The sequence below is a fragment of the Pyrus communis genome, chromosome 13 (genome assembly GCF_963583255.1).
Source record: "Pyrus communis chromosome 13, drPyrComm1.1, whole genome shotgun sequence".
NCBI classification, from domain to species: domain Eukaryota; kingdom Viridiplantae; phylum Streptophyta; class Magnoliopsida; order Rosales; family Rosaceae; genus Pyrus; species Pyrus communis.
In genome coordinates, this window is record NC_084815.1 from 25,304,572 (window position 1) to 25,317,924 (window position 13,353).

The 13,353-nt window shown below is 39.0% G+C and overlaps 3 protein-coding genes across 4 annotated transcripts; 1 reads left to right on the plus strand and 2 right to left on the minus strand.

Moving 5' to 3' along the window:
• The first annotated feature begins 1,567 nt into the window (after window positions 1-1,567).
• Window positions 1,568-4,896, plus strand: LOC137712994 (ABC transporter G family member STR-like). The gene is made up of 4 exons (XM_068452219.1): window positions 1,568-2,297; window positions 2,406-2,585; window positions 2,677-2,945; window positions 3,084-4,896. The coding sequence occupies exons 1-4, from the start codon at window positions 1,953-1,955 to the stop codon at window positions 4,717-4,719; spliced, it is 2,430 nt and encodes an 809-aa protein (XP_068308320.1). The 5' UTR covers window positions 1,568-1,952; the 3' UTR covers window positions 4,720-4,896.
• An 84-nt stretch (window positions 4,897-4,980) lies between these two features.
• Window positions 4,981-8,227, minus strand: LOC137712995 (TPR repeat-containing thioredoxin TDX-like). The gene is made up of 10 exons (XM_068452220.1): window positions 7,954-8,227; window positions 7,802-7,835; window positions 6,986-7,135; window positions 6,801-6,888; window positions 6,619-6,699; window positions 6,425-6,489; window positions 6,174-6,314; window positions 5,989-6,102; window positions 5,673-5,703; window positions 4,981-5,479 (listed from the first exon to the last, which is right to left on the minus strand). Exons 1-10 carry the CDS (start codon window positions 8,061-8,063, stop codon window positions 5,145-5,147), a joined length of 1,149 nt encoding a protein of 382 aa, XP_068308321.1. The 5' UTR covers window positions 8,064-8,227; the 3' UTR covers window positions 4,981-5,144.
• A 531-nt stretch (window positions 8,228-8,758) lies between these two features.
• Window positions 8,759-12,728, minus strand: LOC137713389 (protein TIFY 6B-like). 2 transcript variants are annotated; one of them, XM_068452680.1, is made up of 7 exons: window positions 12,396-12,728; window positions 10,693-10,886; window positions 10,277-10,464; window positions 10,065-10,155; window positions 9,643-9,979; window positions 9,446-9,506; window positions 8,759-9,205 (listed from the first exon to the last, which is right to left on the minus strand). In XM_068452680.1, the coding sequence occupies exons 1-7, from the start codon at window positions 12,478-12,480 to the stop codon at window positions 9,082-9,084; spliced, it is 1,080 nt and encodes a 359-aa protein (XP_068308781.1). In that variant the 5' UTR covers window positions 12,481-12,728; the 3' UTR covers window positions 8,759-9,081. The 2 variants fall into 2 exon arrangements, with proteins under 2 accessions (XP_068308781.1, XP_068308779.1); XM_068452678.1 differs by having other exon boundaries at window positions 10,277-10,530.
• Window positions 12,729-13,353: the final 625 nt, after the last annotated feature.

Sequence of the window (13,353 nt, forward strand, 5' to 3'; positions counted from 1 at the left end):
CGAATCATGAATCGACCAGAGGGTAAGCTTGAACCATGCCAATGCTGAGATTGCTATCGCATGCCTCGACTCAACGTGATCGGAATGGAAGTTCTGCTACAAACTTCTCCATTATATCATGAGAGCTTCAAACTTGTCTTACTAATTTGGAAGCCAAAACCGAAGCAAACGAGGCAAAAACTTTGGAACATTAAGCAAAACATTCTCCAAGAAATATGAAGCATCTGTCCTTCTCTTCACATTAAGGCCTGCAAAGTTCAAGAATTATTAAAAACGCAACTGGTTGATTACAAGAACCAACGCTTTCAACCTTTTTCTTTACTATCATGCAACTTCTCTTTTGAATCTTCTCGTTTAACTTTTTTGACTTTTTTTTCTTATCCTGTAATGTTTCATGATAATTTAAACTATTTATTTTATAGCTCACCTTTTAAAATCAACTATGCCAAAAATCGACCAACTTTGAAATTGTTTAGCCATCTAATGGTTATCTATTAAATAGACAAACTATGTCGTTTAGTTAGCACTAAAAATTTGAAACATTAATCGAATGGCTAAACGATTTCTATTTTGGCTTACTTTTTTTGTAGTGTTGGTCTTTTAAAGGTAAACTAAAAAGTAGACAATTCTAATTAATTATTGTGCAACATTGCAAAATGAAAATAATCAAGAAGATTGAACGAACAAATTCGACCGAAAAGTTCGGTAGCATCCCCGTCCCACTTACTTGCATTGTTTCAGTTGGACACCAAATCTTTTAACCTTTTCCTGACATTACCCCACTTTGGAGCCATTGCCAACAAATTCCTCTACTGTTAGTGCTGTCTACATGCATAATATTGTTGAATTAATTATAAACTAAATACTCATATTAGTCTTGACGGTTTTTAACAAATCCCTTCGTTGTTCTAAGAAAATCCACCAACTCAAAGCTAAGAGACAACACTTGTATTATCAAACAAGAACATTTGTTCTTAGTTAAAAGGGGTAACTGAAGTGTTTTTAGACAGTAATTTGCTCCCGTATAAAATTCGTGAACCAGAAACAGTTGCTTACGCGCGCATCAATAACATTATAAATGTAAAATCATAGTAATCAGAGTTCATCCGGGAATAATATGGTCACGTACTCTAGAACCATAGATGAATGGTTCGTAACTCCCTACATTTTGCTTACAGGCACGCTTTTGTTATAAGCGCAATGAATTTTGGAAAAAATTCCACGTGCTTCCATAACCCATAAAACCCTCTTAACTTTTTCTGTCAAGGGTCGCTAAAAGATTGGTATCAGAAAGCACATTTGAGCTGCCTGGAAGTAATCTGAAACGAGCCCTTAACAATGTTACGAATCATATAGAACAAACAAGCTGAAATTGGGTTATTGAGTTTAGCAGGATCAAACTATTGAGTTTCGTTGTTCTTTTTGTTCGAGCGACGTCGTCATAACAACATAATCCAATCCAGTTGAACTTGGGTGCAAAGGAAGAGGATACTGCTCTAGCCAACTTAATTACATTTAGGGTTTGTTAACTATGTTTTCGTTTGCTTTAGAACAACAATGACAGACAGGTTTGGAAAACATTAACTCTGCCAAGTTTTCTTCAAATCGCCAGTGAAGAGGAAGTTGTCTCATGTGCCCAAATGAAACAAGAACAGAACATCATCCGGAAATATCAAAGCTATTTACTGACAAACCAAAGGAGAATCAAAAGCGACAGGCACACACGTGAAAGTGCTTTCCCATAATTCTTGCCGTCCGATTGCTCACAGCATTCCAACACTAAAGTTACCTTGATTTTTACCGTCACCTTTTGTCGACATTTCATCCGGCCTCTCCCTTCTTTTATACCATTTCACACTTCATCCCTCAGGTCTCAAAAACTTCGTGAGGCCTGAGCCAAAAAGAAAGGCTCGAACTGAGCATCACCGGTTGAAAACGGCAAAGTGGCGAAAATGGGGCGGAATGACACCAACAGAAGCCTCGAGAGTCTGTTTGACATGGACAAATCAGTTGCTGCTAAAAGTTCTGTCCCTCTTCGACCCATGAAGATGATTCCGGGCCATGGACTTGAGTTCAACAACCTTTCGTATAGTGTAACAAAGAAGCTGAAAAAAGACGGGGTTTGGATCAAGAAAGAAGCTTATCTTCTCAATGATATCTCTGGCCAGGCAGTGAGGGGTGAGATCATGGCCATCATGGGACCTAGTGGTGCTGGGAAATCCACATTTCTTGATGCATTGGCGGGACGGATTGCTGAAGGGAGTCTGGCAGGCTCTGTTAGAATTGATGGAAGAACGGTTAGAGATCTGTAGAAGTTTTTCTCTGTGCAGGACGTCCAGTCTTTCATTTTTTTTCGGAAACTGAAAGAGAATGATTGCATATATAAAGTTGATTCTTATTTTCAGGTTACTACAAGCTACATGAAGATGGTGTCATCTTACGTTATGCAAGACGACCAGCTTTTCCCTATGCTGACTGTTTTTGAGACGTTCATGTTTGCAGCTGAGGTTAGGCTTCCTCCCTCCATTTCGAGGGACGAAAAGAGAAAGAGAGTCTATGAACTCCTTGAACAACTCGGCTTGCAGGTAAATTTAAAGTCTCTTTCGCACGCATGTGCGCATATGAACTTAACTGCACAAATTATACATCTTGATTCTGATGAGGTTATATATGCAGAGTGCAACACATACTTACATTGGAGATGAAGGGAGGAGAGGAGTGTCGGGAGGAGAAAGGCGGAGGGTGTCAATTGGAATTGACATCATCCACAAACCTTCACTGCTGTTTCTTGACGAACCAACTTCTGGTCTTGACTCTACAAGCGCTTTCAGTGTTGTGGAAAAGGTAAAGGAGATCGCTCGAGGTGGTAGCATCGTGATGATGACCATCCATCAACCTTCATATCGTATTCAAATGCTCTTGGACCGCATGACAATCCTAGCAAGGTAAAATTTTGCTTAAATGTGTTAAATTTTTCTGAATCGTAGGCCGCTCGGTCAGTTAATTAAGGGTTGCAAATATAGACTTTATGATTTGGCACGCATGATGCTTGTTAACTAAGCTATCTAATAATGTGGTTGCAGAGGAAGACTGATATATTTGGGAAGCCCGCACGGTCTATCTGCTCACCTTTCTGGATTTGGAAGGCCAGTTCCGGATGGTGAGAATGGCCTCGAGTATCTCCTGGATGTGATTAAAGAATATGATGAATCAACCGTGGGACTAGACCCGTTGGTGTTGTACCAACGCGATGGCATCAAACCTGATCAGGCGTCCAGAAGCCCAGCTCTGAAAACACCAAGGAGAACTCCTTACAATAAGACTCCTGCGTCCAAGCACGCAATCAGCCTCCGTAGTCAAGCCTATTCCATTCGAAACAGGACACCTGGACCAGGCCAGTCTGGTCGGTTTGATTATGAGGAAGCTGATGAGGATTTCGACAACTCCCTCGAAAGGAAGTCGGTTCATATGACACCAATGCATCATCAGAACAGTGGTGTGTATAACCCTCGTCTAGCTTCGCAGTTCTACAAGGACTTCTCTGTCTGGATATACCATGGAGTCAAGAGAACCCCTCGCCGCCCACCATCATGGACTCCTGCTAGAACACCTGGAGTGACACCAGTCTCAGTCTCGGGTATGAGGAGTCAAGTTTCGAGCCAATATCCCACACCACGACTCATCCTGCAGCCACCAAGACACGGTAGTACTAAAACCCCTGTACTCTTCAGCCCTTCAATTGACTCCTATGCACCTTCCTATGGAGAGTTCGAAAAAGAAGACGTGCTTGATGAGCCTGACCTCGGTCCTAAATTTGCAAACCCATGGCTCCGTGAGGTTGCAGTCCTCTCATGGCGCACAGCGCTCAATGTGGTTCGCACTCCTGAACTCTTCCTCTCGCGGGAGATTGTGTTGGCAGTTATGGCACTCATTCTGTCTTCCCTTTTCCAAAATCTGAGTGGTGACACCTTCAAGGACATAAACCGGCTTCTCAACTTCTACATTTTTGCAGTCTGCCTGGTTTTCTTTTCGTCCAATGATGCTGTCCCGACTTTCATCCAAGAAAGGTTCATTTTCATCAGGGAAACTTCTCACAATGCTTATCGTGCTTCTTCTTACGTCATCTCTTCTCTCATTGTGTACCTCCCATTCTTCGCCATCCAAGGTTACACATTTGCTGCCATTACCAAGTACATTCTTCAACTCAAAAGCAATGTTTTCTACTTCTGGATCATCCTCTATGCCTCACTCATCACCACCAACGCTTACGTGATGCTTGTGAGCGCCCTCGTGCCGAGCTACATCACAGGGTATGCTGTTGTGATAGCTACCACAGCTCTTTTCTTTCTGACTTGCGGCTTTTTCTTGAAGCGCAACCGGATACCGCTTTACTGGAGGTGGGTGCATTACATCTCTGCGATTAAGTACCCGTTTGAGGCAATGCTAACAAATGAATTCAAGGGAATACGTTGCTACAATGGCACGGCGGCAGATCTCACCCCCGGGCCTTTAGGAGATCTGAAGATCAGTCACCTGCACTTAACATCTCCATTAGTAAACAAGAATTGCGTGCTTATCGGACAAGATGTTATCTCCTCGATGGATATCAAAACAGATAACATCTGGTATAATGTCGGAATCTTGCTAGCTTGGGGTGTTCTATACCGGATCTTATTCTACGTGGTCCTCAGATTCTATTCCAAGAACGAGAGAAAATGAAGACTGTTTGTATTCAAGTACCTTTGCCTCTGCTTCGAAATTGATGCTTGGAGATGATAGCCGGTGCCTTATTCATGAATCATGCAGCAAGCTAGTTCATGAAAGCAAGTTATCTTTCAACATTTTTCGTTTAGAAGACTTCATAATAAACAATAAAGCTTACATTTCGATGCTTGATCATGTCGGGACATAAACATAAAGAGAAGTAGAGGAAATGCAGATAATTTCATATTCGTAACTTCCAGTAAAAAAAAATCCGACTGGGCGAGAAAGCAACATTTTATTTCCAGTAAAATACACAGATTACTATTTTCAGGACACAAGTTTTGTCGAAATATAACAATCTTCTCAGATGGAAATCTCTTCCAGTTTATGACTTAGGAGGGTACCATTCCAAAATCCAAGCGCATCGCGCGAGGATTAGCTCAGACTGAGCCTGCATGTTGTGCAATCTTCCTTTCTAGTGCAGTTTTGTCTGCCCCCACCATCTTGTCAACCTCCTTACCGTTTCTTACAAAGAAAAAGGCCGGAACACCGCTGATATTCCAGTTTGCAGCCACATCTCTTGCCTCATCAATGTCAACTTTCAAAAACACGACTTTTTTGTAATTTCCAGCTAAGCTTGTATACAAAGGAGATATGAAGCGGCAAGGACCACACCATGTTGCTGTGAAGTAGAGGATTGTAAGGCGTGACGTCTTTGAAGCAGCATTCAATTTTGTCTCTAATTCTCTGGCTGAGTGTATACCAATGACTTCCCCTGTCAAAACCAAAAAAAAATGCATTAAAAGAATCCCAAGGAAAATTGGATGAGCCAGATGAGTTAAGGAAAGAAAGAAACGAAACAGATGATATCTTGCAAATGGTGTTATGAAGTTGACATGAACCTTTAAAAATACCTGCATTAATGTACTACTAAATGGCTTACGAATAAAAGAAATCAAATGTTATACCATCCTTAAGAGCAGACAACGCATCTCGTTCCTGCATGAAATTGAAAGAATTGTAGTTTAGTATAGTATGAAGGTTCTCTATCACTACGCCATCGTCTTTGTCTTTGTCCCAAATCGTGGGGTCAGCCATATCCATCCCTTATATGAGGTCATTATTTAGTGGCACAGGGAATTGAAAGGAAAATGACTCCAGCCTCCACAAGGCCCCACAGATCATAAAATGAATGAATGAGCAAACACATACTGCCAGCTTCTTAACAAAAGCGATGTGATATTTCTTGACAAAAGCGTTATTAACTCTAATACAAGTACTCACTTGAGCTTCAGCTTTCCGCTTCCTCTCCTGTTCAGCACTTTTTATCTCCCTTTCTTTACTCAGGCGTTCATATTTTCTGCGATGCTCTTCAATTTTGTGGACATTAGGTTCAACCTGAAATTAAAACGAAATTGTTCAGGAACAGTTTCGCTGAAAGCTTCTCCTTCTAGAATGAAGAAAATCACCTTTTTAAGCACCAAACCAATCTCCTCATCATAATCTAACTTTGATGCTACATGCAGATCACTCGCTGCTTCTTCCCATTGACCCAACATGGCCTTAGCCATTCCTCTTATTTTATATCCTTTTGCAGAGTCGGGGTTGATCTGGAAAAACATAAATATAGAGATCACTTGTCCATATTCACTACTGAAAAAAGTTCAAACTTCTTGTACAGTGGATACAAGAACAAGTAAAGTGAGGGTCATCAACCAACCTCTAAAGCTGCATTAGCATCACAAATTGCCGCATTTGGTTTATTCAATTTGACAAAGAAACTAGCTGAAAGCAAGGATACCAGGTTTCTAAGGGAACGATACATACGAAAAAAGACGGCCAAGACATGAAAAAGATATAAGCACAACTAAACAAAAGAAAAAATTGAATTTAGAAAAATAATAATCAATTTACCTCTGGTTGCTTTTAGTATAGCTGAAACTGGATTCAACATTATGGCTTCTGTTATAAGATCTATGGCTTCGTCCAGCTTACCTGAAAAGAATAAACAACCAATTAAAAGATAGTGAAAAGACAAGCCGAGAAATCTCAACTACAAATGCTAATTACAGTTTCACAACAAGAAGATGCCATACCTTCAGAGACAGCATCAATAGCTTTTGATTTTTCTATTTGTGCAGCATCCTGCATTTCTTCCGTAACTTCAATTGACGGGTCTCCCATCTGGACATGAAAAATAGACCCAGTACAGCTTCTAAAGGAAGAATCATTTAGAGAGTTAAAATATAAGCGTAACAGGTCACGGAGGTATAACCCTTACCTTCTGTGGAGGATCATTATCAGGCTCCACAACATCAGTAACATCCAACTCGATATCAGATTCAACAATATCGTCATCATTATTCCCAGATGGATCACGTTTGGCATCAAAGTATTGTTTCGTGTCTGACATGTCACCATCATCTTTATCCTGTTACCAGAACCAACACTACAACAATATACAACCCCACAAACAACAAAAAGAATGCTCGAAGTTTTAGGGAATTTGTCAAAGTAGAATTATGGGTAATCATGTTATTTCTTTGTCTGGTATAATTCGTAAAAATAAATATCATTGAAGAGGACCACATCAAGAAATTCTCTTAAAAGCATGAGAAAAGTGAGCAAGTGTATGGATGTTGGAGCCGTTGAGCCAATTGCTATTGTGTTCATTTAAATCTTCGCAACCCAACGGCTTTAAACATCCACAGTCACTTTTCATGGTCATAGTAGGATTCCTCGAACCACAACACGATGCAACCAAAGTACTTAGAAAGTTTAATCAAGCGTGCCTGTGCGCCTACGTGTGCCAAACTCTTACAAAAAAACACGGGGAAATGTAATTCCCGTCACTCATAAAACCTACTGAAATTTGAAATTCTGAGAAAATGAAAATCTCCTATACAATTTCAAAACGAGGAAAAGTTGGACTCTTGACAGATCAGCAGCACAGCATTCCCGGAACACCTTAAATTATGTAATTCCACAATTCCCAACATGCATATACACATATGATACACGAATACTAACTAGAAAAACTGAAATTTGTATAAAGATTGAAGCTTTACTGTTACTGTGAAGAAATAAGAGTTCTCACCATTTTCGGAACCGGCGGAATCCGAGCGCCGAGGCTGCAAACAAATAAACCCCACATGCCAAAAACAAAGAATTAGATACCAATCACGTACAATTATATACAATCAACATACAATTCTATACAATCGTATACAAAGATAGCAAAGTTGATGCCTTTGGAGATATGACTTGAAGAAGGCGAGAGAAGGGGTGTGAACAATTGAAGGGTTTGACTTGCACTTGCTGATGAACTCCTTCAGTTCTTCTACCTTTGCAGCATCCATTCTTCTCTCTCTCTCTCTGTCTCTCGCGAATCAGAGGAATCACTTTCCAGAAAAGTCGAAAGCCGAAAGCGCTTGAAGCTTGTGGAAGGAATTTTTGAAATAGGGATTCGATGAGGGCGCACTGTACTAGTAGTGATGGACTTAACCGTTACTCGACCCTCCAATTTTTACCGCGTTCGGATCTTCTCGGCTTTTGTTAAGTGGTTTTTCAGAGCAGTGTTATTCAGATGTTCAATTTTTTTTTATCCAACATATCCTTCAATTTTTTGTCGTCTCATCGAATGCTTTGAAGATTATTAAAGAAAATAAATTAACAGAAATATGTGAAAGATAAAAATAGGTTTGTGAATAGTACCATCGAAAAAATAAAGAGTTGGAAGAGACAGAGTCATGCGAAAATCATTTTTGAAAATTGGGATTGACCTCAATTGCAAGGGGGCACGTACAGTGATACACTGTTCTAATCAACTGACCTAATTCACGTACACGACTTTGTTTGAGTGTTTAAAACTTAATCCCGACAAGTTTGCCAGTTGGGTCATGTAATCATTGTGTGTGTGTGTGTTTTTTTTTTTGTCCTTTTGAAAAGCACGTGAGACAAAGCAAAATCGAACAAAGAACCTCAGGTGTTGAAATACCTTCTAACCACTTGAATTTCAAGTCAAATACATCCATTTTTCCTATAATTGTAATTTGCATTCTTAGAAGGAAAACAAATATTTGCTTCAATTTCATCAATGTCAATTGGTACAACATATCAATACAAAAACATGGCCTCTAGAATTTGCCTTCCAATGCAGAAAGTAAAACAATACATTTCTACAGCACAGTGAAAGGTAAAAAACAGAACACTTATACCATATATGTACATATCTATCATATATTTATCTAATCCTTCAGGTCCAAAAATGATCTTACAACTACAAGCACAAAAGAGATTGTTAAAACAATGATCTATGCCAGTTGGAAGCTTTTGTTACTTCTTCCCTTTTCGACTGCACACCGCCACCATAAAACTCTAATTTGTAGCTTGGGGAGGACAAGAACCGAAAGAGTTGAACGAGAAACTCAAACCTTGTGATCCGGGCGTGCTGCGGTCTGGAGATTTCCCACTGACATTGTACGGTCCTGTACTCGTCATCCTAAATACACAAAGTTCAATGTCAGTCGATAAAAGTTAAGGATGGTGCTCAAGTCTGGAGGAGATAAAAAATTGTATCAGTTTCACATTAAAGGCGTTTAAGATGGAGTTTATGCAGTTCCAGGAAATATTGGTTGTGATGGGGTGTTGAAATTTGGAAATTAACAACGAATGGTAATTTCGTTTCTGTATAAACCAATGTAAGCATGTATGGAGGGGAAAAATAACCCTTGAAAGTTACCTCTCCTTGCGCTTCTCGAAAAACCGAGCCAAGGATGCTTTACGTGCTTGAGGCACAGGTACTGCAAACACAGGAATAAAGAATTGTTCATGCTCATAGTTAACAAATTCAATGAAAAAATAAGAACAGAAGACGTTGTGTATCACAGATATAACCGTAACACTAGCATACCAAAAACAAAACCCACAAAGTTATACCTGCTGGAATCAGGTTCGTCATAGCCGATCCCACTGAACTGACTACTGGAGAAGGCTCTGAGCGGTCAATAGGAGACGCTGAAGTTCCTACTGGTTTCACTATAGCTAATTCATTAGTGCTATTAAATGTTCCTCCAACGTGAGAACTACCATGTGAATTTGCAGAAAGAGGGCTTGGAAGCGCAGAGATTGAACATTTAATATGGGACTGGTTCCCGAAAAAACCATCACCTCCTAGTGAAGGCCCAGGTATCGGTGAATGCACTTGAGCTACGGAAGGTGATTTACAATGAGTCGGAGACGATCCATCTCCAGCCAGCAACATAATAGCTTGGGCCTAAATAGACAAATAAAGAAATTAATAACAAATAACCTTGAATTTATGTACAAACTGAAGAATCAAATTTTCAAATATAAGATACCTTCTCAGGAGATATATCATTATAAACGTTCACAGAACCAGCATAAAAGATGGTTAACTGAGCAGGCGCCCCAGAAGAATTGGATGTGTTCCTGCATAAGAAATTCAACTTAGCTTCTCGAATTTCCAACTAGTTATGATTCAATATATGTTGTACAATTCCATTTGCTAACAAGCAGAACTGTGGTCAGAATATGGTCTGTGTTAAAGTACCTGAGATCGGTGGTACCAACTACGGAGGTTGTAGAAGGATGAGCAAATAGAGGGGACAAAACTGGAACTCCTCCAAGTGGTTGCAGTTTTATGGTAGAACCATTATTCCCAACAGGAGCATGGGATTGGAGAACTGGAGAACTCAAAGTAATTGGGATCTGGGAGTGATGAACTGAATGTGCATCAAACTGCGGCATAGGATATATTGTCATTCCACAGTGGTTTCCAGCTTGCTTATCAAGAACGAAATTTTTCTACAAAATTTGTGCAAAAAAGAAGCCTATAAAGCAACTTTAAATCAAAACAACGATTCAAATTTCACTTATTCAGTAAACCGACATGTAAGAATATTGTTCTCAAATCCTAAATACCCGAGGCCACGTTGAAAAAGATTCAGAAAGTAGGAGAAGAAATACCTGAATTACACCAGAGAATGACTTCTGGCTGGAGTGAAAAGCATCAGCAGTTGAAATAGTCATAAATGCAGATGTATTATCATGAACAGCTTTTCTTGGCCTATCTTCTTGAGGAGCCTTGAAAGACAGGAACTGCGGAAGTGCAGAAACCTTGTTTGAAAACGACCACTGCATCCCTGAACTTCTAGGTACCGCTGCAAAATCAATAAAAATGGAGTGTCGGGCTAATAGTTTGGACGAATAAATCCTTCACAAATAAGCAATATGGGAAGTTTTAGGTTATATGGCTCTGCAAATAGATGCCAACAAGAAACATGTTTCCCTTGGAATGCAGTTACAGTAATTTATACCCGAGAGCACAAAAACAAATCTCAACATGAGTGTCCATCACAGCTGTCTAACTGAGATGAACATAATATTAACACAACAAATCTTTTAAGTAAAAAGATCACTATAAATGATAATATGAATACAGCCATATGCAATGCGCACATTGTCAACATACGTTATTTTCTAAATAGACGAGGAAGCGAGAAACGAACAATGAACTTGAAGAACTGGAAAGCTCCTATAAAAGACCTTAAAGATCTAGCAAACTGCTACAACATTTTATGACCCTCCTTTTGGAACATTTGCGCTGCACGCTTTGTGGTACTATTATTATGGGTATACTTTATATCGGGTATGTTTATTTACTACGTTTTTATTATAAATCTCGGTTCCATCCAGACAGGCAGTATCTATTCACAACAACAGATTTAAGAACAATGTATACAAAATTCAGAACGCAATAAGTTACGTGTTATCAAAAAGAACTATTCAATTACATTGCCTTATAAAATTCATCATTCGCAAACTTAAAATAAATGTTTCCCATTTGCATAAGTTTTTTAGTATAAATGCTGTACCACCTAACAGCCTTGATCAATGCGAAAATTCTTCTAATATGCAAGCGAACGTGACACATTACTTTAATGCATGACATCTCATATGCTCGTTAGCGAAAAAAAAATAATCCTGCATAACCCAACAAACTAAAATATGGAGGAAACATATCAAAAATGGAAGAAAACAAAGGGCACATTTTATTATGTTAGCAAGAAAGAGTATAAAACTAAAGACAACCACACCATGTTCTTATTGATCCACAAGTCAACACAGTAACGTTCAGGAGCCCGAATTTACCCTTCATGTATAAATCCGACATTTTTTTTAAAATTTTTTTACAAGCGATATTTTGCACTAAATTCATCCAAATTAGTAGGAAAGGCATTCAAACTTGGTGCAGAGGGAAGAGCACTTTGCTCTAGTCAACTTGAGCAAGCTCAGGTCTGCATGTATAAATCAACCTTGAGCAAGTTAAATCGATATTTATCTTTACCGCAACGGATTTGTAACTCAAGCTGTTAAGAGCGCTTATCCTTGCACCTGAGCTCATGAGTTCAAAAAATCAGACCCCCCCTCCCCCGACAACGCTTGTGTCGAAAAAAATTGATCTTTACTTTAGCAAGATGGATGCTTTTGATCAGGAAAGTGGGATTAAGAAACTAAAATGCAAATTAGTATCTTTAGATGAGTTTCCAAGCTCCACATGCAACCAAACAGATTCAACACAAGCTCAAAATCCCACAAGTAAAAGTAACTCAACAATTACAATTAATAACCAAATAAAAAAATGAAAAAATAAAAACTTGAAAGCAAACCTGAATTCTTGGCTTCATCATTGGTTTCTTCTTTCAGAGTCACACAACCATTGTTGGAGCTCAAACCCAGAAAATCCCTCTCCATTGTTCCAACCCTTCAGCTCAAAAACCCACAAAAATTTCAGACCCAAATTCCACCAAAAGCAACAAAGAAGCTAACTTTCTTGAATTCTTTAGAACCCCGATAGAACCCCAGCAGGAAAAAAAAGCCTGAACTTTCAGAACCAAAGCTCAAAATTCTTGCTTGTTTGGATAGAGAGGAAGACAGAGACATGTCACATGCGGATGAGGAAGACTAGCTAAGTAATATAATTTCTCAATAGCTCCTCCTCTCTCTCACATTTCCATTGTGTGAGAGTGTTGTATCTGGACCGTCGGATTTGTAAAGATTGTAATTTTGTGGTGGGTGGTGGTGCCCGGCCACCGGCTGGCTCCAGGTCGGAGACCTTCAGTTACCACCAGTCGAAGATCACGTGCGGCACCGAAGAGTGACGCTGGAGAGACACGTGGCGGGAAGTTTTATTTTACTTTTAATTTTGTTTTTTTGAAGTGTTGTCTTTTTTAATGAGGTTGGGTTTTTGCATGTGAGCATGTGGATGACTTGAAATATACAATGTCGAACAGTTTATGAACTATCTTACTTTTAAGATAGTATTTTTAACATTTCTTCTCTCGTGAATCAATGTTTCTTGTGGTCCAAAAAATGACGTAATGTGTGACGAACTTTGTAAATCAAATAATTAACTACTTATTATTTTAAGAAAAATTAATGAAAAGTGCTTAAAAATTTTGAGTTTTAATGATAAGGATAAAATAAATGATAAAGTGAACAGTATTATAATTGATTTTTTAGTGTAAAAATACGATTTTTCGTTAAAATCAACAATACCAAAAACTTTTCGTTAAAATTTTCATCTTTCTATTGTGCAATGTGCAATGTGCAGTTCACATACGGAGG

Excerpts from the sequence above, each read along its gene's own strand:
- LOC137713389 (XM_068452678.1), bottom strand. The coding sequence starts at position 12,480 with ATGGAGAGGGATTTTCTGGGTTTGAGCTCCAACAATGGTTGTGTGACT. Across the intron at positions 10,887-12,395 it reads TGATGAAGCCAAGAATTCAG|CGGTACCTAGAAGTTCAGGG; the intron begins GTTTGCTTTCAA and ends TTGATTTTGCAG. Across the intron at positions 9,507-9,642 it reads GACGAACCTGATTCCAGCAG|TACCTGTGCCTCAAGCACGT; the intron begins GTATAACTTTGT and ends CTGTGTTTGCAG.
- LOC137712994 (XM_068452219.1), top strand. The coding sequence starts at position 1,953 with ATGGGGCGGAATGACACCAACAGAAGCCTCGAGAGTCTGTTTGACATG. Across the intron at positions 2,298-2,405 it reads TTAGAATTGATGGAAGAACG|GTTACTACAAGCTACATGAA; the intron begins GTTAGAGATCTG and ends TCTTATTTTCAG. Across the intron at positions 2,946-3,083 it reads CGCATGACAATCCTAGCAAG|AGGAAGACTGATATATTTGG; the intron begins GTAAAATTTTGC and ends ATGTGGTTGCAG.
- LOC137712995 (XM_068452220.1), bottom strand. The coding sequence starts at position 8,063 with ATGGATGCTGCAAAGGTAGAAGAACTGAAGGAGTTCATCAGCAAGTGC. Across the intron at positions 6,700-6,800 it reads TATTGATGCTGTCTCTGAAG|GTAAGCTGGACGAAGCCATA; the intron begins GTATGGCATCTT and ends TATTCTTTTCAG. Across the intron at positions 6,103-6,173 it reads TTGGTTTGGTGCTTAAAAAG|GTTGAACCTAATGTCCACAA; the intron begins GTGATTTTCTTC and ends TTTTAATTTCAG.